The sequence below is a fragment of the Lepisosteus oculatus genome, chromosome 8 (genome assembly GCF_040954835.1).
Source record: "Lepisosteus oculatus isolate fLepOcu1 chromosome 8, fLepOcu1.hap2, whole genome shotgun sequence".
In the NCBI taxonomy this organism is placed as follows: domain Eukaryota; kingdom Metazoa; phylum Chordata; class Actinopteri; order Semionotiformes; family Lepisosteidae; genus Lepisosteus; species Lepisosteus oculatus.
The window spans coordinates 49,142,940-49,168,250 of record NC_090703.1 but is presented as its reverse complement, the minus strand read 5'-3'; the positions used below and the strand labels follow the sequence as shown (position 1 = coordinate 49,168,250).

Genomic DNA, 25,311 nt, shown 5'->3' with positions numbered 1-25,311 from the left:
CTTGTTATTTACAGTCGTTCTTCTTGCCTGTCGACGGTTTTTAAGGAGTGTCCCCCAGTGATAGATGTTGACACAGATTAGCTGTGCAACGGCTGCGCATTAGTAAAGGAGGATTTTTTTTTTTTTTTAATCGCTGCTGTGATTCAAAGGATTGAAATGAGCCATCCTGGGCCGAAACAGGATGCGTGCAGCCTGGAGTGGTGGTGCTCATGGCGGTTATGAAATACTGGCCTTTTTGCAGCTTTCTTCCAAAGCAATTTACGTATTTATTTTACTTTCCCATTTTACCAGGTAAGTCAACTGCGAACGAATTCTCAGTAATGATAATGCCCTTGAGCCCCCTGTATACAGCAGGGCATTTACTTCAGAGCCCTCATCACTGCTCCACGCTGAAGAAAGGAAAGAGCGTAGTAGAGGAACACAAACCGAGTGCTGTTTGTTTTTAATGAACTCGACATTATAGGAGTGATTTTGGTTTCTCTTTTGTGTATTGATGAATACTGCTGAAACTATTTCTGAGCATTAACAAATAGTGGAGGGCCCTGTTCAAGTGTCCTGCAGTTGTGCGATGTGAGACTAGATGAGCTGATTTTTTTTTCTGGTAAAGTATTAATTTCCCTACGAAGGACTCGAAGCTGGCTGAATTAAAGATGTCGGTGTTGCCTGCAGAGGGGAAAAAGGGAAGAGCATCTCTGAGCCAACCCCCCCCAAAAAAGAAAGAATTCTGACTGCTGCCCAAATTTCAAACACTTCTTGCTTTCCGATCTGCCTGCCGGAAGCGGGACGTCCTCTCAGTGAGGGCGGCCAAGCGCCTCGGAGACTGTGCAGAAACGCTGCCCAGGCGCAGTTCGCCACCCTCTTCCACCAGGGCGGCGCTGCAGCCACAGCCCGAGAAGTGGCAGGTAGTCTTTTTTTTTTTTTTAAAGTGCATCGATAACCGAATTGCTCCCACCCCAACAGACCGAGTTGTAGAGAGGTCATGCCAGCAGCCCGGCTATCCAGCACCTAGCCAGTCTGCGAGCTCACTGAGTGCCTCCTCTTCCAGAACGACCAGGGCCCTGCGCAGGCAATCCAAGAACGTGGTAAGGAGACGCTGCCTCTTCTGGGGTCTTGGGTTGCGGTGTTTTTTTTTTTGCAAAGGCATGCAGGGATTAGGAAAGCCATATGCTTTTTTTATTCCCCAGTGCATGGAAACGTCTGAGGTCTGCAACTGCAGGGAACCCTGTAATCTTGCAGTGCTTTGTGATTGCTGGTTTGGATTGTAATGTCTTGATGTCTGTGGGCTGGACAGGGAGCCAGGGGCTTTGGAACTCCCCCCAACTCCACTAGATGTAATTACCCAAGTAGCTGGGGCAGAGGTGGTCAAGTAAAGCAGGGAATACTGGGATATACTTTGTGCATGCTTATTTGGTGTGTCAGTCTTACTTGGTAGCCAGGGTGGTGGGTTGTCTTTTTATGAATAAATGATAAAAACTGATTTTTACGTGGGGGGGGGGAGCTCAGCTCTTTCTCCCGTCTGAAATCTCCGGTTCCCTCCCTCCTTCCTCAGGAGATGACGGAGAACGGGGGCCAGCAGGTGGTGGTGGTGAAGGCGCGCTTCAACTTCAAGCAGAACAACGAGGACGAGCTGTCCTTCAGCAAGGGCGACGTCATCTGCGTGACGCGCATGGAGGAGGGCGGCTGGTGGGAGGGCACGCTCAACGGCAAGACGGGCTGGTTCCCCAGCAACTACGTCCGGGAGGTCAAGCCCTCAGGTGAGCAGCGGCCGTCTGCCCTGCGCCGGCCCCTGGGGCTAGTCCCGGAGTTCACCTGCGGCGCTGCTCTCCAGAGAGCGTCGGTCAGAGAGAAACCCTTGATTTCTCGCAAGCTGGTCAAGGCAGATGCATTCTGGGAATCAGGGTAACTGAGTAGCTGTGGTAGCTATAGGAAACACGAGGGGATGCCCAGCTCCAGTACTGGAGGGCCAGAAAATGACTCACCACCCACCTGAGCACTTAATTTCCTAATTGAAATCATTATTGACTTAATTGGCGAAGCAGACGCCCCCTTCTGTTCTTGAAAAATCAGAGGTTTAAAGCCTGCTGGACAAGTGGCCCTTGAGGATCGGAATTAGTATTGTCGGAAAGTCTCCTGACTTTCTGGAATCGTCTAACGATCTGCTTTGGCCGTTGGACCGTTCCCCCGGGAGGGTTTTCGCATATTTCTGTCCATGACTTAATATTGTTACAGATGGGAAGAAGAAAGGGGAGACGTGAGAGGAAAAAAAGAACATGGCGCGCACAGGCCACGAGGGCTGTCCAGTCCCAGTTCCTGGAGGCCGTGTGTCTCTGGGGGGTTTTCTAGGTCTCTTGAAAACAGCAGCACCCAGAGGGGTGAGAGGAGTTAGTAAATCCAGTCGGGTCCAGGTCAGGTCAGATTCGGGTCATTAAGGTCCGAGCTGCAAAGAAAACACGCAGACGCGCTGCAGGCCCTCTATGACCAGGACTAGGGACTGCTGATTTACACAGTTCTTTAATGGGTTTAAGTGGGTTTGTTTTTTCAGAATTCTTCAAAGTTGAAACCCTGAACCCCAGCTTTGAAGCCCTTTGGTTGTATTTAACCGTATCAGTTTGCCATCACCAGAAATGTGTCCTATTGCCGATAAGCCAAAGAGTGGTGCGCACTGTTGTCAGTTGTGTGCTGCGTTCAAGTCCTCATGTTACTGTCTTCCTTCCATCTAGATAAACCTCTGTCTCCCAAAGCTGTGAAGGGCTTTGAAGTGCCACAGCTGACCAAGAACTATTACAGTGTGGTAAGTCTCCTGCAGCCCCCTGTAACAAACGGCTCTAATTGTGGAAATCGGAGAAACTGAGCAAAAGTCCTCTTATTCTTTTCTCTCCCTTTCAGGTAGTGCAGGACATACTTGACAATGAACGGGAATTTTCTAAAGAGCTGCAGACGCTCCTGAGCTGCTACCTTCGGCCCTTGCAGTCCAGTGACAAGTAAGCAGTGCAGACTGGGGGGCAGGGGGGGCAGACTAGCGCTCACCTGTATTGGAAAGGCTCAAGTGGGAGAAGTTTAACCGGCATCAGAGTGTCTGCTTGTATCATACTGTTGCTTTTCATTTCCAGCTCATGATTTTTATGTGTAGTTCCTGTTGCTTGCAGGGCTGTCTTTCGCCTCCCAAGATAGTTGTGCGTGACAGTGCAGAGTCAAAAGACGATGAAACAGCCGGTATATAAACCGATGGTTTGGAGAATGATAGGGGAGATGGTGGTGTGAAAGCCGTGAGCCTGGAGGGGGCTGGAGGGCCGTTTGAGAGGAACTTCCTGAAGACTCCTACACTTTCTCCTCGCGCTGTAGGCTGATGACAAGCGTTGTGCTTCTCTTTGAAGGCTGGCCCCTGCGGATAGCTCTTGCCTGCTGGGAAACCTGGAGGAGATCCTTGCCTTTCAGCATGGTCTTTGTGTTGCTTTGGAGGAATGCACAAAGTAAGTGTTTCGGAAGAGACGGTCGTGTGCCTATTTTTATCTTAACTGGAAAGCTTACAACCCCTAAATGGGAGAAGGGAGGTGTATCAAAATGGCTTCATTTAATAAGATTCAACTCGATGGGCCAAGTGCCTCCTGTTGTTTCTTCTTATATTCTACAGATTTCATTATTGTTGTTTAAGAAGCTGTAAAATGTGCAAGAGTTCATTAATAGTCCAAAAATTCAAGCAGCGCCACCTTGTGGTTAAAAGACGCAACCACCCCAAATTAACTTATTTAGCAATATATTCTCATGCCAGTAATATCATGTTTTTTTGAGGGGGTGGGGCATACAACAAGATAACGGAAAAACAATATCTTCAGCATACAGATGCCAAAAATAAGAATCTAGTTAACGTGATAAACCATGCCCTGTTGCTGCACCTCTTCTTCCTAGATACGAACGAATTTTTAAATGAATGGCTGTGAAGCAGGTTCATTGTTTACTCAGCAACATTCTTCGCCGTTGCTCTGATCTTCACTCGTGTTCTCCTGCTGTTCTCTCTTATCTGTGGTAGGTTGCCGGAGGGTCAGCAGAGGCTGGGGGCCTGTTACCTGAACCTCATGTGTCAGATCAAGACTCTGTATCTAACCTACTGCTCCAACCACCCGTCTGCTGTCTGCGTGCTCACCGACCATGGGTGAGCCTGCTCTGACCCCACAAACTCTCACAAGACAGCACTAAAACGGGGCTTTCCGGGAAGTGGGCTTTCTACATGAGTGCAATGCAGGGCTTCATTACAGCAGGCTTCCTAATTATGTGATTGAACTATATTAGAATGAATTTAGAAATATTATTTCAGCTACTTTTATAGAATGGAAATGGCTCCTTATTGTAATTATCTGCACCTTTGGGAACAGCATGTAAGATTTTTGAACATTACTCTATCGCCACAATTAAGTGCTTTAAAGAGGGTGGTCAGAACTGGTTTGCTAAGTAAACCAGCATAAAACATTTTCGCTTCTCCCCAAACCAGATGGATCCAATTATAAAAACCACCTGTATCAGCTATGACCCCATTCTTGCCAGTCTTTAATTTCAGCTGGGTATGACAGACCTGTTTTTCAGTTTCCAGATGTATGCTTTATTTCTTGTGTTCCCAAAAATATTTCCTCTGTATCTGGCGAGATCTGAGAGTGAGGCCACTGCCTGAAGACACCTGAGGTTTTTGGAAGTTGCTCGTTGCCAGAAAAGCCCGCTAGATGTCGCTCTTGAAGCTCTTATTGGTTAGTGCCTCAGAGAGTGGAAAGGGTGCTGTGCTCAAGGTTCAGGCATGTGGCTTGTTTCTGAGAGCTCCCCTGCCTCACGCTGATGAGAAATGTGCTCTATTTCTGTCAAAGCTCCCCCTTCAGGGTGGTCGGTATCCGTTCACCTGAAAGATCATCGATTACGCTTTGCCAAGGGCTTCCTGTCTTCCTGTGTATGTAGGGTTTTTTTTTCAAAGCTGTCATTCGCTCATCAAAAGCTACCTCTTCATGTTATCATGAATCAGTGTTTGAGAGTGTGTAGCGTTTCAAGTGAAGAGAATACAGAGAAAATAGCACAGGAAGCTGTTCCTTAGTGAACAGGATGGTTTTGTTGTGGTTAAACTGATAATGCAGTAAGGTCATCTTTTCAAATGAAATTATGCTGAAGGAAGCGTACAAGCTTCTTTGTGTGTAATTGCACAACTTTGCCCTTTTCACAGGGGAGTTGAAAATACTTCTACACCAATACCTGTCTTTCGGACAGGAAAAAAATGTTAAAAGGCAGGTCAAATTTAAAACCGCAAAAAAACATTGTCCTTTTGACAGTCACTTCTGTGTGTCTTAACTTTATCTAGTGAACACGGAGCCAAAGGAGATTCACAAACACATTGGAAGTGTTTTCTAACTTCAGCACTTTGCAGATTTTGAGATTCCCATGCTGTTATTGTGCAGAAGACAGAGGAACAGTGCGGAGATCTGGAATCTCGCATGTTAAAGGCCACATGCTGAGTAGAGACAAAAGCAGTGACAGATTTAAGTAGCCCAGTCTTATCTTCACTTTTGCTTTATCAGTGAAACTGAAACACCATTTCAGTTGACATTACAAGTGATTATGCAAGTGCCTGCAACTGAGCACAAATGTCCTACTGTGCAGATGAAAATCGAGGCCCGCACAGTCGATCGAGTCTTGTAGCGCAAGAGAGGGCAGCTCGGCTGACCAGGTAACGTGGTTCATGGTGGCAGCGTTCCCCTTTTGCGGGGGGATGAGATGAGGCTGTTTCCGGAAGGAGTCAGCAGCGAGCGGTTTTTCTCCGGATATAACGCATGCTCCTCTGGGGGTTTCGGCGAGACGCAAAAAAACGCTGCTTGTTAACTTCGTTGCAAGTTGTGCTGGCTTGCCCTGTCCCCGTCACGGGGAATGTAACGAGGCCGTTTCGGAACAACACGCTGAGCCTCCCCTGTTCTTCAGAATTCGAAAATGCCCCATTTGATCAGTTTCAGTGAGGTAAAAGGAAATTGATACCTTTTAGCTTCACTTTCGGCAGAAAATTACCGGTACTCAACTTGGGAAGCCGAGACCCAGAAACAAATCATTAAGGTCATGAAAACAAGTGCATCGCATGAGAAGCAATGAGTCAGCGACTTGAGTCAGTACTGGGAAGAGGTTCCTGGAAGCAGAGTACAATTTGTTGAAGGCAAACAACATGGGCAGGTGTCCCTTCCAGGTTGGGGGAAAATGGGGGGAAAAGTAGCTCTCCACTTTTGGCAGGAAAGGTGCAGTAGTTGGGGATTATATTACTGGGCAGAGGAATGCATTTTTGGCTGTAGTGAATGAAGGGGAATTTCATTGTCAGTAGAAGGTAACGCAGAGGATTGCTTTCCTATCAATTAGGAAGCATTTTTAAATTGTATGGCAGCACAGTGGGGCAGTGATTGGCATTGCTGTCGTGCAGCGCTCAAGCTCCGCGTTCAATTCCCTGGGTGCTGTCTGTGTGGAGTTTGCATGTTCTCCCTGTGTTAATGTGGGTTTCCTCCGATTTTCCGGGCAGGGAAAACTGGCCCTGGTGTGAGAGTGTGCGTCTGTGTGTGCTCTGCGGTGGAGAGGGTGTACCCGTGTCTTGCCAGGATAGGCTCCATCCCCCCTGCACCCCTGAATTGAAAGAACCGGCTGGGAAATGGATGATTTGCACTTTAGTGGATGTGATCCAGTTGGCTCTCCTCCTGACCGTCCCGTGTCCTTGCTCTCAGGGAGGAGCTGGACAAGTTCATGGAAGGCCAGGGAGCCAGCAGCCCAGGGATCCTCACCCTGACGACCAGCCTGAGCAAGCCCTTCATGCGGCTGGAGAAGTACCCCACCCTGCTGCAGGAGCTGGAGAGACACGTGGAGGTGAGCCCTTCGGGCTGGCCGGGGGCGAGGGCAGAGCCCCAGAGCAGAACTACAGTGGGCTTGACATTCCCGCGTATTACTCAACACTCAACACTCAAGTATCCTGATACTTCGACCAGCATAGGGTTTAAGGCTACAGTGTGCCCAGTCCTTTCCTTAAACTGTGCCCTTCTGCTTCTGATTGGGTCCAGTTCAGCAACGCAGATGTATCATTTTCATGTTAATGTAACCCTGTGGTTTGTTTCTCATCTCTTGTAGGAGTCCCATCCTGACTACAGTGACATCCTGAAAGCGATGCTGGCCTTTAAAAGCCTTGTGGTAAGGCCAGCTCTTCACTGCTGCAAATGCCAGTGTGGTGAAGTGTTTCGTGTTTTGCCATCCGTTGTGGTTTACATGTCTCCACACCTTCATTTCTGCAACGCCCAGGATTTGTTTTATTCAAATTCACATCTAGCAGCCTATGCCTAAAATAGCTTCTCGCTAGGTTTTTAAAAATAACTTTTTTTTTAAATAAATGTTTTTTGAGTCATTTGAGTGGAAAGTGGAGATGAATTTAGACCTGTTTTGTAAACGTTATTTTACAGGGGAGTTCATTCTGCTCAGTAGAGTACAGTTTGAATGCTAGCAGAGGAATGTTGACTTAAATAATTTCCCACATGGAAAAGGTACATAAGAAGTGAGTGGATGTGACCCTAACCTTCTTCTTCTTAAAAAAAAAAACCTACTACATTTGCAGTGAGTTTCCAAAAAGAGTGCACACATAACATTTTCATAAGATCACAAAGGGAAGACTGAGTCAGAGCTCTTAAGGAGGTTGCTTTCATTGGTGTCGAAAGAGTGGGTGTCTCTTCCCAAAGGTTAGCTTGCACATGCTGTTTGTACTGGATTTGCATACATTTAGTCTGCAGCCTTGAGTGGAAGGATGCAGTTGCTCTGTCAGACCTCGCCACTGTTCGAAGGTTTGTAGAAACAATGGCACAGGGAATCCCCCCTTCCCCTTTTATCTCTGAACCTCTTGGTTCTCTGTGGGAGCCTCAGCGGCTGATGACTAATCACCTCGAGGTTGGCTGTGTGCAGAGGCAATTGTGGACTGTGTACAAGCTACAGCATTTGAATGGTAGCCGCGTCGTGCGATAAAGAGGTTCTCCTTGGGAGTTGTTGGTCTTGCCGGTTCGTCCTGGGTGATCAGCAGAGCCTCGGCTTGTCCTGATGCCCGCTGGCTGCTCTCTCTGCCTCGGTAGCCCAGAGTGGCACGGGCCCGCCCTTCGGCTTTCAGCTCTAAGCCTCTGGGACAGCCTGGCCTTCCAGCTGTCGCAGACCACTCATGCAGCAATCCAGAATTTCACTCGGCCTGCTGTCGGCCGTTCGGAAACTGAATGCATTTTAAGTGCCGCCCTCACAGCGGCTTAATGATGTTCCTGGCTTTGAAACAGCATATAAGTCACTTGCCTGCTTGGGATAGCGACTCCAGGGTGCAGTATCACAGAGTTTGTTCACAGAGTGTTAATATTTTGCTGCACTGCTGTATACTGCTTTTTTTGCATATAAATTTCACGTGCATGATAGTATTTAATTGTCATGCACGATTCTTTGGTTTTCAAGTCATTCATTGTCCTTAATCTCATTTGGCGGTTATTAAAATTGAGTTTGTACAATATAGAGAATCTGAAATTAGCATTCTGTATGTGCAGGCGGTGCCCCGGTGACCGGTGTATTTTTTCAGGGGGACGATTTCTTCTCTGAATCCGATCCCCCCCTCCCTGACTTCGCTTTGCTTGCGGGGGTCTGACCAGCTGGCCTGCTCTCTCCGCGCAGACGCAGTGCCAGGACCTGCGCAGGCGGAAGAACCTGGAGCTGCAGATCCTGTCGGAGCCGGTGCGGGGCTGGGAGGGAGACACCATGAAGGCGCTGGGTCCGGTGACCTACACCTCCCAGGTCATGGTACAGAGCGGATCCAGCGAGGTAAAGCACCAACCCCAGATATAACCTTCACAGGGGCTCCCGAGTGGGGTGGTCCCTTCCTAGCACAGCACCGGGCCCTGAAGTCCAGACGGGGATGGTTCTGGCCTGAGCTGTGTCCTTACGTCACAGCGGTCAGCTTTGGTCACCCAGAGTTAGGTGCCCAAAGATTTTTTCCATGTGAATGATAATATTAGTATTAACTTATTCATAAAGCGCCTTTCCAAACCCAAAGACAGTGTACATCTTTAATAAAGAAAAAGTCAAGAAAAGTACAATAAGAATAAAAGGGGGGAAAAAAAACCCAAAGCATACAGGTTTTTACAAATTGACTATAGGCAACCAGACGTAGATCTTGGTAAAAAGGTCAGTTTTAAGTTTTGGTTTGAAGAGAGCCACGGAAGCTGTCTTTCGTAAAGTCTGAGGAAGGTCACTCCACAGCACTGGAGCGGTGACAGAGAGGGCACCAGATGTCCCTGATTTAGTCCTGGGGACAGTGAGGAGAGGACCGGCCTCAGCTGGACGGAGCCCACAGGGGCAGTGTGGACATGGAGGAGCTCAGAGATTGATGGGCCAGGTTGTTTCGAGTCTTGAAAGTCAGCATCAAGATCTCGTCTCGAATACGTGGCTTTTTAGGCAGCCAGTGTGGCGACCGAAGTGCAGCAGTGATGTGCTGCCAGGGGCTGGCGTGAGGAAGTAGACAAGCTGCAGAGTTCTGAACATATTGCACCTTGCTGAGGAGAGAGTTGGGGAGCCCATAGAGTAAAGAGTTGGAGAAATCAAGCCTCGATGGTGTAAATAAATACACGGATCAGGCACTCGGCATCGGACAAGGATAGAAATCGCCTAATGTGAGCAATATTTCTAAGGTGAGAGAAAGATGTCTTGATCGAATTTTTCACATGGGCTGAAAAGACAAGTGTGACTCCCAGACTGCTGGCTATTTCTGGCGCGTGACTGGGGAAGCCATCAGCCATTCCTGCGAAACCCTTGAGTTTACCCAGCTGAGTCTTGCTGCCAGCCAGTAGAGTTTTTGTTTTGTCACTGTTCAGCTTCAGGGAATTTCATGTCAACCAGAGTTTATGTTTGGGATTATTTATTTGCATCTTTGGTTGTTGTTTACATACAACAATCTGATAGTTTTAACTTTGTGTGTTTGTCGACAGGTTCAGAAAGCTGAGTTATATGGTCGGTCAGAATGCCCCCTCACGCCTTGCTACAGCATTTACAGCAGGGGGAGTTAAACACACCCCATCAGGCCTGCTTGTTCAGCCCATGTGGCAGTTCTGTTCAGAGCCAGTCAGCCGCCAGGACTCAGTTTGCGTCCTGTCTTGTCACAGCTGGAAGCACTGGCAGCCCGTTCTGCCCGAACTCATGTTCGAAAGCAGGAGATTGTTCAAGAATAACAATCACCATGTAAACAAGATCAACAGGGAAGCACCTTTACAGAGAGGAGCCTTTGATGCTGTGAAAATGCATAATTTAACGGGATGCAAAGCGAGGGGTGGGTGTACAAACCTGCGTGTTCATTTTCACCCTGTGCTGAACAAAATGTCCTGACAGTGTTATTTTCAGCAGAGCAGAGATTTATGTAGTTTTGAACATACATACAGTAATCACAACTGTCAACTCTCAAATAAAATAATGAGTTAGTTTTGCTAATTAATGCAAAAGACAGTGAATATAGTGACTGCTAATTGCATTGTAAAGGGCAGTATATCCTAACACCTAAAACGTCTACAAAAAATCTGTAATAGTTGCGTCTAGTGTTTAAGTAATTATACTGTGTGTGGCCCACTTACAATCGTTTAAATCATAATAATGGAATTAAATCTGGCCTACCATAACTAATAAGTCTGACACCCCTGCTTTACAGATTTCATTGCTGTGGGCAGCAAAGTTTCAGTTACTTGAACCAAAATAAATGTTTTGGTAATAATGTGGTTATTTAATTATCGGGACCACAATGTAAGACAGCCTTTCACACCCTCTCGTTAAAAGAGGGGAAACTGTGAAAATAGACTGGAAAAACTCCGTCCCACCAGTTTCATTTAACTTTCTTAAGCACACGCCGCCCCTACCAAGGGGGTGTCAGAGGAAGAATAAGCCCCGTCAGGTGGGCATGGGGGAATGTGGCTCTTGCCCACCCTTGCACCGATCGGGGGGGGATAAGAACGCCTAGGAAAATTTGGCATAGCTATGCTTGTGTTTTTGTTGAAAATGCAGCGGCAGACGATGGCGCCTGTCAATGGAAATAGTGTTGCTCTTTCAGTTTAATATGTGCTGCCTGTTTTAATGGACTTGCTCACACAAGTGTGGGCGCCCACTTCCTGAACTCCGCAGGCTCACCCGTAAACAAGAAGAGCTTAAGGAATAATTAGTGGCTTCCGCGGGGCCTCGGAGAAGGAGTGCCGGTGTCGCTGTGCAATAGCTAGTGTCGCAGTGTCCCACCCCAAGCACAGGCTACATTTTTTACCAACATGATATTACAAGAAAGGAGGATGTTTAATAATAAATGCAAGATTCAAGAAGAAAGCCCCCACAAAGAGAAGTGCCCTTGATGCAGTGCATAAATCAAGTGCTCCTATTGCAAGGGGTGCTGTATATAGCTGCGTGTCTGTAACTGATGTAAAGTGCTTTTTGCTCCCTTTCACACTGAAGAAATTGGTGAACGTCTTGCTGTTTGTTTCCACTCCGGTCTCACCTGCGGCATGTTCAGATGAAGGGCCGGGCGGGCGAGCCCCATTTGAGAGCGCTAGCCGGACGTGGCTGGAGGTGGACGGTGGCGAAAGCCGCGTGTTCAGGCGGGAGGTGGGGGTCTTGGGCAGCCGGGCTCTGGGGGCCTGTAAAAGGTGCCTCTGACCGCCTGCGGTTCTCTCGCGCAGGACAAGGAGGAGAGGTACTTCATGCTGTTTCCCGGGGTGATCGTGATGCTGTTGGCCAGCCCTCGCATGAGCGGATTCATCTACCAGGTGAGGGGCGGGTCCTACGGGCTCCAGCGTTTGGCCCCTGAACGGGCCAGGCCGGTGCAAAGGCTGCGCACAGACAGAGGGCTCTTAGTGTGCCCCGGGGTGCACACTCGGGGAGGTAGCTGTCGAAGACGCCGTTTGAAGCGTGCGTCAGTCTCCCAGGCTTTGCTGTGTTTTATTCCATGAACTGCACTCCTGGATCTGTGCTGTAAGGTGTCTTTTCTCCCAATGCCCCTCCAGGGAAGGTTGCCGTTGACCGGATTGACAGTGGCCAAGCTGACGGAGGAAGCCGGCGATGCAGGGCACCATGCTTTTGAAATCACAGGTGATTTTTTTTTTTTTTCCCCAGTTGGAATCCCCTCTTGATGTTTTCCTTTCTGATTGATAAACTGCACTGTGAGGGAAGAGGCGGCACTGTCTGACGGCATCGCCTGTTTCTTGGACCAGCCAGTGGAGTCACGCATGCCCTGGGTGTTGTGTTGACACACGTCTCTCTGTCCTTGTGCTTTCAGGGAGCATGATCGAGCGCATTACAGTATATTGCGCCAACCAGTCAGAGCTGCAGGAGTGGCTGGAGCATTTGCACAGCTTCACAAAGGGAGGGAGCCCCGTGGGGACTATTGCAAAGGTAGGAGCACACAGCCTGTTACTGACAGTCCACAAGAGTGCCAACATGAGTGTCTTTTCTTTATTGCTGCTGTTCTCTGTTATTGTTACTATTATAAGTGTGAAGGGATGTGTATTGTATCATGTAATATTAAGTTGGTTCAAAGGGACCCCAGGTCAGACCGTAATGGGACAATTTTGAAGAAGAAAACTTGCTTGTGTTTGCGAACTAGAGCACCTGACGAGCATGTGAACACAGGGAAACCACATGGACACTGAACCCAGGATCAGGGTGTTAGTGCTATTTACCAGGCCACCTGATACTTTGAATTAAATCTATAAGATAACTTAATCCTCAAAAAATCAAATTGACATGAAGTAGTGGTCTTCTCTAGCATCTGTATGCATATGACATGTACTATTTCTAGAGCTTCCCTTGTTCATTTGCACCAGCCTGGAGCTGAGAACCAGACCACTGGCTGTGTAGTTTGTGTGTATTAAATTGAAAGGTATTGGCTATTAAAGAGTGCTGGTCTTGCACAGGCCTTGTCCAATAGGTCTCACTGAATTGCTGGTGTAGTGATGCATGTTTGCTTCCAGATGACGTTTTCAATTTTGAACATTTTCTTGTTTTAGAAGAACCCAGAGGGCAAATCCGGCCCTGCTCTTGGTACACCTTCCCACCAGACCTTGTCCCAGGGGTTCAGTGCTTCTGCCCCAAGCCGAGGACCCCTGGAACCCCCCAAAATCCCCAAGCCCTGGTCTCTGAGCTGCCTGCGGCCTGCGCCCCCTCTCAAGCCCTCTGCTGCCCTGGGCTATAAGGAGGTAGGTGTTTTCCAGGGCCTCGGCTGTTTTCTTTTGTAATGTGTGTGGGGAAAAAAACAACTGCCTTGTTTTTAAAGTGCTTAGCGTGGGTAGAATCGCACAGACCTTTGCTGTTGAACTTCAGTGGTCCCAGCCCAAATCAGACAGCCGCAATCTGAAAGCCCACGCTTGCGCTTTGTGGGAGTGCAGTCAGTCGCCTGTTCGCATTCCTTTCGTGGTCACGGTTGTGTTAAAACCTGCGTCGAGCTTCCACGGGCGGGTCCCTGCTCCTCCTGTGCCGCCGGACGGCCGCCCCCCACCCCCGTCAGGCGGCCAGAGCTGGTGGGGGGGGTCTCCCCTGGGGCTTGGCCCTCTTAAAGAGCGAGCAGCCTGGCCCCTTCCGCTCCGTAGCCATGCTTTTCTTCCTTCTTTTTTTTTTAAAGTATTTTCCTCTGGCGCACGTTCGAGCGTGTTCAGCTGCGCTCGTGCCGACGGCCCCGTGTGACGCGGCTCGCTCCAGCTGCCGGCGTGGGCAGGACCGGCAGGGCGCTCAAGAAAAAAACAGGGGAACTTATTACTTCACACCCCCAGCGGCTGCACACCTTCTGCAGTTGCAGATGTTATCAGTCCGTAATGAACGTGCAGCAGGCCGTGGCGCTGTGTTCCCTGCTTTTCCGCCCGAGCCGAAGGAGAGGAGTCCGGGCCAGGGCGGCGATGAAGCTGCGCAGCGGTCGGCTTCCTTTGTGCTCATCAGATTCCCATCCGTCTCCGTCTCTCCCTCCCTGTCGGGGCGGGATGAGCGGGGGCCGCGGGCCTGCATTAGGGATCTGTGGGGCGTTCACGGCTCCCTTTCGCCCTGGAAAAGGACGCGACTGGGTCGGCAGCGATCGGTGGCCGCGGACGGTGCTGGTGGCGCTGGGCGCCAGCGGGGTGGTGGGGGATCGGGGTGTCACGATGATGATGCTGTTTTAATTCACCAGCCTTTTTTTCTCTCACACCTCTTCTCTTTCTCTCCATCTTGGTTACTATAGAGGATGTCTTTTAACCCCAAGGTAAGGCTGGATCTGTATGTGTGCGCTTATCGTGCCGAAGGGTGTGTGACTGCTGCTCTGCCTGCTGTTTTTCTCTTCTTTAAGCCACTTCCTTTCCTGTTTCTTCCTCCTTGTCACTGTTGTCTCCTTTCTTTCACACGAGAACAGGCCCATCTCAGCACGTTCTGAGCATCGCCCTGAACTGCCCCTTAATTGTACTGAACAGTAATATTTAATAAAAAAAATACATGTAATAAAAATCCAGTTTAGACTAAAAGTCCAGTAAAAGTATATGAGTGCATTAGAAGCTTAAAGATTTTATCTTGTTTGTCTGTTTTCTGGCTTTTGTGTTAAGTATTTCTGCTTACTGTCTGCGCACATAGTGGGGGCCAGGTTTCTAACATTCTGTAAGAGTCTAAAGTAATGATTTTGCATCAGTTGTGCCCTTTGAATTGCTCAACATAGGATAGGTCACTGTGAAACATTTGGTCTTTTTCTTTTTTTGCAAGCTATTTTTGTGCTCATAAGGATCCTGGAGAGATGGTGTTTTTGTTCCCCCCATGGATCTGAGATGATATTATCGAGTAAATGCCAGTAGAGGCACTCGTTCACAGCACACACTGAGCCCTGCTGTCATGATATGGCCGGTGTTGGTATCAACAGCAGTATCAATAGAGCGTGACTGGTGCGCTTTCCAGTCACCTGTGCTCTTCTTCTTAACTCTCCCTTGGCGCTGCCGAACCTGCGGTATGAAACTTGTCAGATGGTGCCGTGTTACTCATACCGAAGGATAGTGGTGTCCTAGAAAGGTGATTGTAGTGGTTCTCAGACCCCGGCTGCTTCCAGACTTTGAGGGAAAAGCGGGTGATGGTTGTCATTTGGAACCGGCGATTCCAAAAGAAAGGAGAAGCCAAAGGGGAGGTTTGCTGGCAGGAGTCTGCATATGTGAGCATGACATGGCCCAGTGAGTCCCTCCAGGGTAACCCCTGTGCCCTTCCATTGCACACAGTGACACAAGGCCCTTTCTCAAAGCGAGAAGACCCACCGTTACGTGGACTTCTTCAGTCATTAGTTAAATCATCATTTTTGACTTTTCAAATTTTGGTTAAAAGAGTTAACCCATAAAATGTAAGGTGTAGTTCTGTAGATTTACTGTGCCCTCGTAAGGCTCTGAAGGTTTTGCCAGAATGCTTTTTTTCTTTACGTTGTTCAGAGTGCAGCTGTCACTTCCCGAAGTCGCTTGCAGGGGCCCGTGCTTTGTTTTTATCAAGCCGTCTGTCTGAGCAGCGCGTAACTGCTGCTTCCAGTAGATGTTCGCATACCTGCCTGTTACCCCAGTCCTCAGCAATCTGGATGTGTGACGTCTCCCCGTTTCTCCTTGTACTTTGGTTTGTGTCTGTGTACGATAACGGTGTAAGCATCCTGCAAGGCTAATGTCCACAGCTTGCTCTTGTGGTGCCCTGTGAGCTGGTTCATAAGTACCGGGATGTTGAAATGTGTTGAATGGGAATTATGTTTTACATAAAGAATTTACTTTAATGGTCTGAATCAAAGAATAATTTCAGGTAACAGTGAGCAGCTTGCTAGTTTCTTCTTAGCACAATCAAGAAAAACGGAATTTGGAGATGATGGTTTTTGCCATTATAGATCTCCTGCTAAATTGACAGTGCTATATATTAATTGTGCTGTCCCTCCCGACCTGCAGAGTCTTGTGTGTCGTGAATAAAGCAATTAACCAGCTGCTCTCCAGGCCCGGTGAAAATTTTCCCTTGAATAGCACATTTCTCCTCCCTTCCTTATGCGCCGTTGTCCTCTGTTATTGTACGGATTGCTTCGTGCCCGGAAGATCGGTCTCTGCAAGCTACAATTTTTGATTTTTGTGGTCCCCAAAACACCTGATGGGTTGTGTTCAGAGGGGTTCTGAAGTGTTTTGAGTGTTGCCTGCCAGGACAGGGCATCAAGATGTCTTAGAATTCTCTAAGCATGTCCTGCAGCTCAGAAGCCATCTGATCTTGACTTGTTAGTCAGGATCGGTAGTGGGGCAGTGACGTGCTAACAGGTGTTTTTTGACCGGTGAGTGTGAAAGAAATGTGGGCAGTGTTTGCTAACGTGGAGCTATAATGGTTATGTCCACTGCTCTTTTATAAGTTGTGTAAAACAGGAATCCACTTCATTCAGTTCTGTGCTTCACAGCACTTCCTAGTTATGTGAACAGATACAAGTTCGTGCAGAGATCATCGTAGAACAAAGAGAATATGTGCATGCTCTCTTTGCCTTGTAATTGAACTGGTGAAATTGTAGTTACTGAATTTCCTAAACCCAAACAGCAATCTGCAGCTGATCACTGATTGGGCATTATGCGTTTATGAAATATTTGATGCTGCAGGGCTCTGCACGATGAATGCTTTAATAGAGTAATTCCTATTGAAGAATTCCAAAAAAAAAAACCTCAGAGAGCAGTGTCAAACAGGTCCACAGGAGCAAATGCTGAGTACAACGGAACCCATCATATAAAGGTTTGTCGGGACTTGTGTGGGAGAACTTCAGAGCCTGCCTGCCTCGTCTGTTGAGTGTCGCTCATTAACTGTGCCGTCCAACCGAGCCGTGCCAGGGGCTGTGTCCGTGTCCGTGTCTCGTTGTTCGATAACACAGTCGCTCTGCATCGCCCTTCGTTCTCACCTGCCTCACAAACCGCTGTTCCCGCTCAGGACTCCAGCAAAAGCCCCAGAAACGTCAAGAAGTTTCTCCCGAAGCGGAAAACGGAAAGGAAGGCTTCCGATGAGGAGTTTCTGCTGCGGAAAAGTACGTTTCAAACTCGCCGTGCTTGCTCGTGAAGAGCTGCAGGGTGGTTCGTTTTCTGTGTGGACCTTGCATGTAGATTGCCAGAGAATGAAGTCATTGTGTTGTGTTCTCTGCATTTAAGGTGTTTGGTTTTTACTGTTAGAAAAGTAGCAGATTGCCTTGCTGTTTGTGAATAATTGATTTCTCCTTGATATTTTATTGCAAATTCAGACTCTGCACGAGGATGTGTATCTTTTCATTTTCCCTCTTGCATTTCAGTACTGGAAAGGAATGCCTAAAGCAAAGCCTTTTTTCCTGTTCTGGTATATTGGCACGTTAGTTCAGTTTTACTTTTGAAGTCTGATTGTAGAAGCTGTGCACACAATCACGTTAAGGATTCTGTGTATATTTTTTGTTAATCTGGTTACTCTTATTCGTTCCACTCTGTTTATTTCTATGTGAAGGAGTCAGTTAAGGGCAGCACTCTGTATGTATTGTATGCGTGTATGCATTGTCCTTCCTGATCACTTTGAGTCCCAAAGCTTTGTCGCATCGGAGAGGGTTAGTCGTTGTGCAGCCTGGCCCACGAACCTTTTTACCCGTCAAGCTTGTGGTTTTCGTCTGTTAGAAGGACCGATGTATGAAATCTGGCTGCTGGTACTCCAGAAAGGAAAGTGAAATGTGATCATTTCTGGGAAGTGCCAGACCAAACCAGAAAAACACAACGTGGACGGAGACGGACAGAAAGCCAAGGCTGCGTTTTGGTGGCATGTCCCAGTGCTGTCCTCTAGTCTCCGGGACAGGATCAGAGGTGATCGCCCCATCCCTTCACTGCCTTTTCTTCCCTTGCCAGGTACGGCGGCCCTGGAGGAGGATGCTCAGATCCTGAAGGTCATCGAGGCGTACTGCACGGGGGCCAGCTTTCACCAAGGCAGCGGCTCGTGTAAGACCCCACCCCCCAAGCGTGGATCGCGGGCTGCACATGTGCCTGTGCACGTAGTTCACTAGGAGTGCGTGTGGAAACTGTTCTGCATGCTGTATCGGGACACTGATTACCGGTGGTGCGGCTGAGTTTTCAATCCAGGGGCTCATACCTTCGCTCTCTGTTTAGAGTGTGACTCAAGCCGATACTGGCAACAATGCGGTTATTGTGGTATTCTGCATACAATTTAAAACTAGGGCATGTGCTACTCACTTCCTAGACCTGTACCTACATTACAGGGTCCTTGTATCATTATTCTATTGCATTGTGCTTTACCACATGAAAGAAAAGGAGCTGTAGAGGGGGGGGAATGTCTGCATTTAAAAAAGGAAATGCATATGTTGTAATTCTGGCCGGATGCTCTTTAGTACACAAACGCAGACTTTGATACTGCTTTTACAGATGAGAGTATCATTAGTGCAATAATGGTGTACCATCATCTAACCACCTGATCTTATTTATTCCTGTGGAAAGGCTTGACTCTGCAGCAAAGAAAGCCCTAGCACCTGAAAGGAGCGTTTCTAAGTAAACAGAAATGAGAAAAAAATAACTTTTCAGAATAGTGACGCATAAATAACGCCCACTCACGAATCCTCTTTATTCACAGTTTCTCGGAAAGAATCTGTTCCGCAGGTCCTCCTGCCAGAGGAGGAGAAAATAATCGTTGAAGAGACCAAGAGCAATGGGCAGACTGTCATCGAGGAAAAGTAAGGAGGCCGGTCTTGTTAATTTGTGTTTTTCCAGTTTGGCCTCGCAAATTATTCCTCTTCCACGCTTCTGGTCGCAGTAGTTACTCCCATAGCTTGGCAGTCTTCCAAGTTGCTTATTTTTACAGCTGTGGGGAATGGCTAGTGGACTATTAAAACTGGTTTTCCCAGGAGTTTTAAATGATGGAGGCTGAGGGGAGACACCCTTAAAAGTATAGAGCACTCGTAAGAATCTGTACTGACTAATCGGTGGGAAGCAATGAGACTCATTCACGTGGCAGAGTGGGCAGAGGAGTTCTTTACACCCAGCTCTTGTTGTGGCGTGTCACTTGCTGGTCCTTCCTGAATGGTAAAAACGAGTTTTGGCAAAATGCTAAGGGTCCGTGGAGACCAAATAAAACTCCCTCAGGTATGTCATTTGTTCTAAGCAACTTTATCCCAACAGCAAACACACTCGCAAAGTTGTTATAGGGTCAACCTTTGTTTTTGTCGCAGGGACTATATATGTTGTCCTGCTGGAATATTGTCACATCGGGATGAGCCGACAAGAAGAACAGCAGTATCCCAGTTCTAGATCAGTGTAACACTGTGCAGGCTCTCCATCAGTTTTTCCACCTCGCACAACCGAAGCCTTCACTGACCTCGTAATAAGATTTTTGAGTTTTCAACATGTTGGATGTTTCCTTCTAGCTCATGCGCATGCAAAATAAAATAAAACCCCAAACTATTGAATGGAAGAAAAATCACTAGCAAATATTTCAGTCCCACAACTTGTTAGATCGGTCAAGGCTTCAGTAAGGTGTTTAAGACTTTCCTACCCAGACCATCACACTTGGACCTCCCCATCAGTCGTGGTGAGGTGCTGTGGCTCCCAGACAGGTGACAGACTGCGATTTGTCTGCAATCTCTTGTCAGGTCAGAAATTCCTGGCTGTGAACAGCCCAGATGGTGAGCACAGACATGCTGGTCCCATGGAAGTGGTGTTCTCTGCGTAACCAGGGCATATCCCCTCCTTTGGGTTTTTTTCTCGATTTTCACCCAGGCTGATCGCCTCCTCGCACTCTGCATATGCAACAGTCACGGTCATTCCAGTGCATCACAGTCATGGATGATCAATTACTTAAAATGAAACATTTAATCAATATCTAAAAACCTGTGTGCTTTATTTTTTTGTAAAAGCCGGCGTTCATAAATAGGTTGTTTTAGTTTTGTCTGAAGCTCAGAATCTTCAGCTCCTCTTGGTAAGGACAGCTGATTAATGGATTGCAATGGATAATAATCTGTTACTGTTTTCACACTCCAGTTAGGGATGGAGGCACGTTAGTGTCTGTCAGAGGACAGGCAGACCAGCTTTTTTTGCATGTATTCATTCCGCTGGGGGTCACCTCTATCTTGGCTGCATGCTCCGGGGGGCTTTCGGGGGGGCAATCTGACCTTTTTTTTTCTCTTTTGTAGAAGTCTTGTCGATGCTGTGTATGCTCTCAAGGACGAGGTCCATGAATTGAAGAAGGTAAAGTGATTTTGTAACCACTGTTCTTGGTTAAAATCTAGGAGTTTACTGGATAATTGTAAGAAGACCTGCTGTCTGATCACTTTTCATGCAGAGCTGCTGAGGACTTTACAGATGCACTCAAAGTCCTTTTTATGTATCTGTCTTCATTAACTGTGGATTCGATACCATTAAGGGTCGTGACTTTCAGTCCTCCCCAGTCTGTTCACACGTAAACGTTAAAGAGAGAATTCTTTACAAAATACAACCTTTTAGGCAGGCATATACGTAGGCTGTATATTTAAAAGAAAAAAACCAGCAAAATCGCATTCTTAATGAGGGCATGTTGGAAGACAGCAATTCTTCATTAAAAGTAGATCACTGGGTCACAGAAAAAGGTCCTGGGCGCTGTATCTGTAAACAGGATTATTGTACTAGCCTGATGCGGGACGTTTCAAGAGTAAAGACCCCTCTTCCTGTGGGCCGGTGTTTCGGCAGGAGAATAAGCGGATGAAGCAGAGTCTGGAAGAGGAACAGAAGTCCCGGAAAGAGCTGGAGAGGCTTGTGTGGAAACTGGTGAAGCAGAAGAACGACTGCACCTGGGAGGACACCAGCCATTGACTGACCCCCGCACCCCCCCACTCTCTCCGTCTGCTTGGCTCCTGAAGGCTGCTGGCCGTTTCCATGGAGTTGTGACTCCCAGACGAGCATTTCAGCGAAGTCAGACTGGAGGGGAAGACGGCTTTCTGCTGGATGTGGTCTCTGCATTAAAGCACCTCGTGTTTTTTTGTTTCTGTTTTTTTCCTTTCTTCATTTTTGTTTTGGGCTGTTGGGGGGAGGGGGGGGGGACGTAGGTGGCCGTAATGATACGAATAAGGAAAGTTAAGTTTTTTTGTTAAAAAAATGCTGAAAACAGGATTGCCATGCCTTTTAGGGGGGGGGAAAAAAGGAGGAGGTCTGGGAATCTTACTCGGACATGCCTACCAGGATACCTCACTGGGCTGTGCTGGAAATCTAGCCTTACGCTTCTTCGTTCGTCTTCCAGAAAGTGGATATTTTGGAAACCTTTCCTGCCTTGTTTACCTCTGTAATCGTTTGGCGGTGCCCCTGAGCAGCCCTGCACCCGAGAGAGAGGGTCAGGGCACGTGGAGCCCCCTGTCATTTGAGGTGGTCCCTCTGAAACTGACCTCCATCCCAATGGACAGCTGACCTCACTAGAGGACACGTATTAAAAGGCCACTTTAAAAAAAGCCATCTAAATCTCCTCTCCGTGCATGCAGTCTGTTTCAACAGGAGACCGTTAGTTTGAAGTTAGCCATGCAGTTTACATCGTGCATTCTGCGTCTCATGAAAGTCACCCTTTTGTTCTAATTTATTGTGGATTTTGACAGTGACATCCTTCAGTGTGGACTGGACAGGCATGTAGAGAAAACAGTGGAGAGTATATGTTGATGTATATTGAGGCAGAAGTTTATTGAGCAGTTCGTGGAGTTGGCATTATTGCTGCCTAAGGGGTCAGTCAATCAATTTAAAAGATCCCCAATCAAAGTACTGTAAGTACAGCCTCTTGAAGCTCTTCCTGTCAAATAACAGTACAGTGTCCCACCTTTCCAACTGTGTTCTGTAAGATTGTTTTACTAATAGATCTTCACTTATTTTTTTTTTTCCTAACAGTATAAAAAGTTGTCAGCTCTGCATGTATCTGTACAGTATTTTTAGAGTAATAGTTTTGTGATGAAAGTAAGACATCTGAAATATTTTTGCATTTCCTCTTAGCACCAAAAGTCATCAGGGATATTAGTCATTCACATATAAATGTATAAAGTCATTAAAACATGACTAGCAGGTATGTTTATTTTCTATGCAATAATAACTAATATTCCTTTTCAGTTTTGTTCCAAGATAAGAGAATATATTGCTTATTTATTTTTATTAGAATTATCAAAGTATTTACAAATACAATATATTTGGTACTCTGGGAAGCCCACTGGTTTGGGGTTGTTTTTAATTTTGTGGGTTTTCTGCCTTCAACAAACTCTTTTAAAAGACCTTTTAATCACAGCACAGATTAATTGACATCATTTAGCAGGATGCTTTTCCCCCCCTTAATATCAAAAACGGGCGTAGTTGCCAGATTGGAAAATCCACAAACTTCATTGTTTCACGTTCGGCTCTGTGGACATCGGCAGTAATGATCGTGCCTTTCGTGCAAGTAAAGACAACGTGTATGGAGGAGGAATTTAGACGGTCTCCATAGGACCTGCTTTCAGCTTATGGGCATTTTCGGGTATTTCTCTAAATTGATTTATTTCATCACAAATTCAGCTAACCGGAAATTTGGATTTTGTTGAGTTGCCACTTTTCTTGCCTATCCGTTCAATAAGAATAAGATATTTTTTTCCCTGATGCCTTCTCTTATGTTTTAGCTGTGGGACTAGAACGCTTAAAACACACAGCCTACCAGCATGTGACTGTGATGACACCTCAGAGAGTTTCAGATACAGCATCCTGGGGCACCAGTTCCAGGAGCCTTATCAGCCAGCACAGATCCGCAGGAGATGTGGGTAGCAGTTCAGTAGCTTATCGATTTGCACTTCCTGCTGGTGGTGGTTTTTTTTTTCGGGCACACATTTGGCAACCATTGAAAGCCGTTGGCTTCAGCTTTGCGCCAGAAGCACATGCATCGGTCATCGCGCTTCCTGTGAGGTCACTTACAGTACATCAGCCCTCTTTTCCTATAGCGCAGCACGTGGAGGAATTGGCTTGGTCTGCTACTACTTTGGAGCCCTCAGGTGTGCTGAGCCCTTGTCACTTCTGCGGACAGGACAGAGCACGCCAACGTTTTGCTAGGGCAGCACATAAGATTAAAATACCCCAGGGCTGATATTTTGGTGGTGGACAGCTCTGTTTTCAAAAGTGGGGATCTACTGGGATGTCTGTGACGCGTAGAGGCAGGTGTGTCTGCCCGGGGCAGTGCCACAGACTGGTGGCAAATTTTAGTTCGGAATACGCTCGACAAACACTGTGATAACATGGCCAAAAAGAAGAATGAAAAACAAAAATTAGAGACTTAAGACTTGTTTAGGTTTGCTGTGATGTTATAATTTTGATCTCCCGCCGGGCATCAATATTCAAACGTGGAAAGGCACCATTGCTATGCAGTAGGTGATCATTCTTTTATAAGCTATGCTTTGAAGTCTTTTGCCTTCGCTGGTATACGCAGAAAGCATCATCTTGTGAGTGTCGGGGAGGATGCTGGTCTGATTCCTAGTCAGAGTGAGGGCTTTGTGTGAAAACATGCATCCTGTAGTTTCGAATATTCTTTGCTTCACCTGTCTGCTGAGAAGCTGCACCGCTAAGACTAAGCCAAGCCCAGAACAGAATGATTCTGTCACCCTTACAACACCCAGTAATTAGACTGGGGGTGTGTCTACAGGGTAGACTTGGCATAAGGTTGAAGCTTATAGATTGCTCCTCATTCAGGTGTGGGTTGTAAAAGTGTGGCATCTGGCATTCCAGATTAGGAGGAAACCGTTTTGTGTACTATTGTACACAAATACGTGTTTTATGCAGGTTCAAAAAATGTTGTGTAAATGATAGCACACGTCTCTAGTTGGGGTTACTGTGCCTCAGTGACGGGTGTCATTCCAGACATTCAGTGGCAAGTCTCCATAATCTTGGGCCCTTGCATTTGAAGTCCATGGGAAGATCTGGGGAGTGCTGTTCAGTGCACATGCACACAGAAATTGCTCTGGGAGTTTGCTTTTTCTGAGCACCATCTTTGACGCGGATGCAATAATTTACTGTTACACTGTGAATCTTCTGTTGAGGTTGACCGCAACTTACTGTAAATTGTAAGACTCGTACCTCTGCTCTGCATAAGGAAGCTTCTCAGTCCATACATTGTTTACTTCTTTACTGTATCATGCCATCTAGACCTAATCAGAATCATTTAAAATGGCAATCTGGTTGGAAAGGCTTGCAAATTGCAATTATGCATGGTCCCACCTTTATAGCTACATTGCTGCTAGTCTTTGAAATAAATAGTTCCTCTCCCTCCGAGACAGGTTTCCTTCTGCTGTTGACCGGAGATCTCAAACCCTGGTACTGGAGAGCCCCATTCCTGCAGGTTTTATATTATATAGTTAGAGATGCTGTGTTCAATGACGTAATTTAGGGAGACCAGAGTTCTCCTCATTGAAACTTGCTTGATCGTTTGCTTATACAAGTTTTTCTTAGTCTTTAAAAAGAAATGTGTGATCTCTAAGAATAACTGGGTTGGGGGCTCTCCAGGACAAGGGTTGTGGGTCCCCCATTCTAGAGTATTGTAATCCTTTGAGGTTGTGAATTAACTAGGTTTGAATTCCAAACTGCCCCGTTTGAATTTACTGCAGTGTCTCCACCACTGTCCAGATGACAGCATGGAAGTGTGCAAACGCATTGAGTTTGTCTGGTCTTCAGTAGGGTCTGTTCCTCTCCATAGCACAGCTCTGTGCTTCGTGTGTGTTGGTGATGGAGGGAGGAGGGCGTCTGGGCTATAATGTGCTCATACAGGGATTGTGCTCCTCTGCAGTGCTACTATTGTGTATTGTATGCGAAGTTATTCTATGCAATTATTATAAATATTGTTTTTCTAACACCTGTTCCTACACTTGAGTAAGATATTCCTTTTAATAAAAAAATGTTTAAAAAGGTCATGTCTGGATTTCGGTTTGTGTGTTTTGTGCCTTGAGTGGAATGAGTGGATACATCTCACTAAGACTCGACTCGCAGTAAATAACATTTTGATACATAGTACTGTGCACTATGCATTCATGCACTTCATTGAGAGGTCAAAAGGGCACTGGGTCTGGAGCTCTTAGCATTTTGTGTCTTGTAGTGGAATATTACTCAGTCGTTATTTACAGTATGTTTCTCGGCTGCCAGCACATCTTTAGTTGTCGTTCATTACCCTCTGCAAAGTTGTGATGGTTTTTCCATCGCTTCATTCGCAGTCTCGCTGGCTAATAATGATTTCCGGTTTCCTGCGCACAGGTGCTTGCTAGGCCTGGGGCGAGACTAGCTCGCCGTTTCTTCCAGAGCGACAGTAGAAGACCCCGGAGGCCTGAGCCATTAGACC

The 25,311-nt window shown here is 47.0% G+C and overlaps 1 protein-coding gene across 4 annotated transcripts in view; it reads left to right on the top strand.

Moving 5' to 3' along the window:
* Window positions 1-24,885, top strand: part of arhgef6 (Rac/Cdc42 guanine nucleotide exchange factor (GEF) 6) — a 38,681-nt gene extending 13,796 nt beyond the window's left edge. The window contains exons 4-22 of one of the 4 annotated variants that reach the window (XM_006632883.3): window positions 961-1,082; window positions 1,550-1,754; window positions 2,721-2,791; window positions 2,887-2,981; window positions 3,375-3,470; window positions 4,028-4,150; window positions 6,726-6,864; window positions 7,123-7,182; window positions 8,680-8,826; window positions 11,709-11,795; window positions 12,033-12,117; window positions 12,305-12,420; window positions 13,038-13,223; window positions 14,234-14,254; window positions 16,942-17,035; window positions 17,868-17,957; window positions 18,604-18,703; window positions 20,159-20,213; window positions 20,691-24,885. In XM_006632883.3, coding sequence (XP_006632946.1) covers window positions 961-1,082; window positions 1,550-1,754; window positions 2,721-2,791; window positions 2,887-2,981; window positions 3,375-3,470; window positions 4,028-4,150; window positions 6,726-6,864; window positions 7,123-7,182; window positions 8,680-8,826; window positions 11,709-11,795; window positions 12,033-12,117; window positions 12,305-12,420; window positions 13,038-13,223; window positions 14,234-14,254; window positions 16,942-17,035; window positions 17,868-17,957; window positions 18,604-18,703; window positions 20,159-20,213; window positions 20,691-20,813 — 2,015 coding nt within the window. In that variant the 3' untranslated portion in view covers window positions 20,814-24,885. Of the gene's footprint in view, window positions 1-960; window positions 1,083-1,549; window positions 1,755-2,720; window positions 2,792-2,886; window positions 2,982-3,374; window positions 3,471-4,027; window positions 4,151-6,725; window positions 6,865-7,122; window positions 7,183-8,679; window positions 8,827-11,708; window positions 11,796-12,032; window positions 12,118-12,304; window positions 12,421-13,034; window positions 13,224-14,233; window positions 14,255-16,941; window positions 17,036-17,867; window positions 17,958-18,603; window positions 18,704-20,158; window positions 20,214-20,690 lie in introns of all 4 variants that reach the window. The other 3 variants (XM_015351660.2, XM_015351662.2, XM_015351661.2) reach the window with 3 other exon arrangements.
* The last annotated feature ends 426 nt before the right edge of the window (window positions 24,886-25,311 follow it).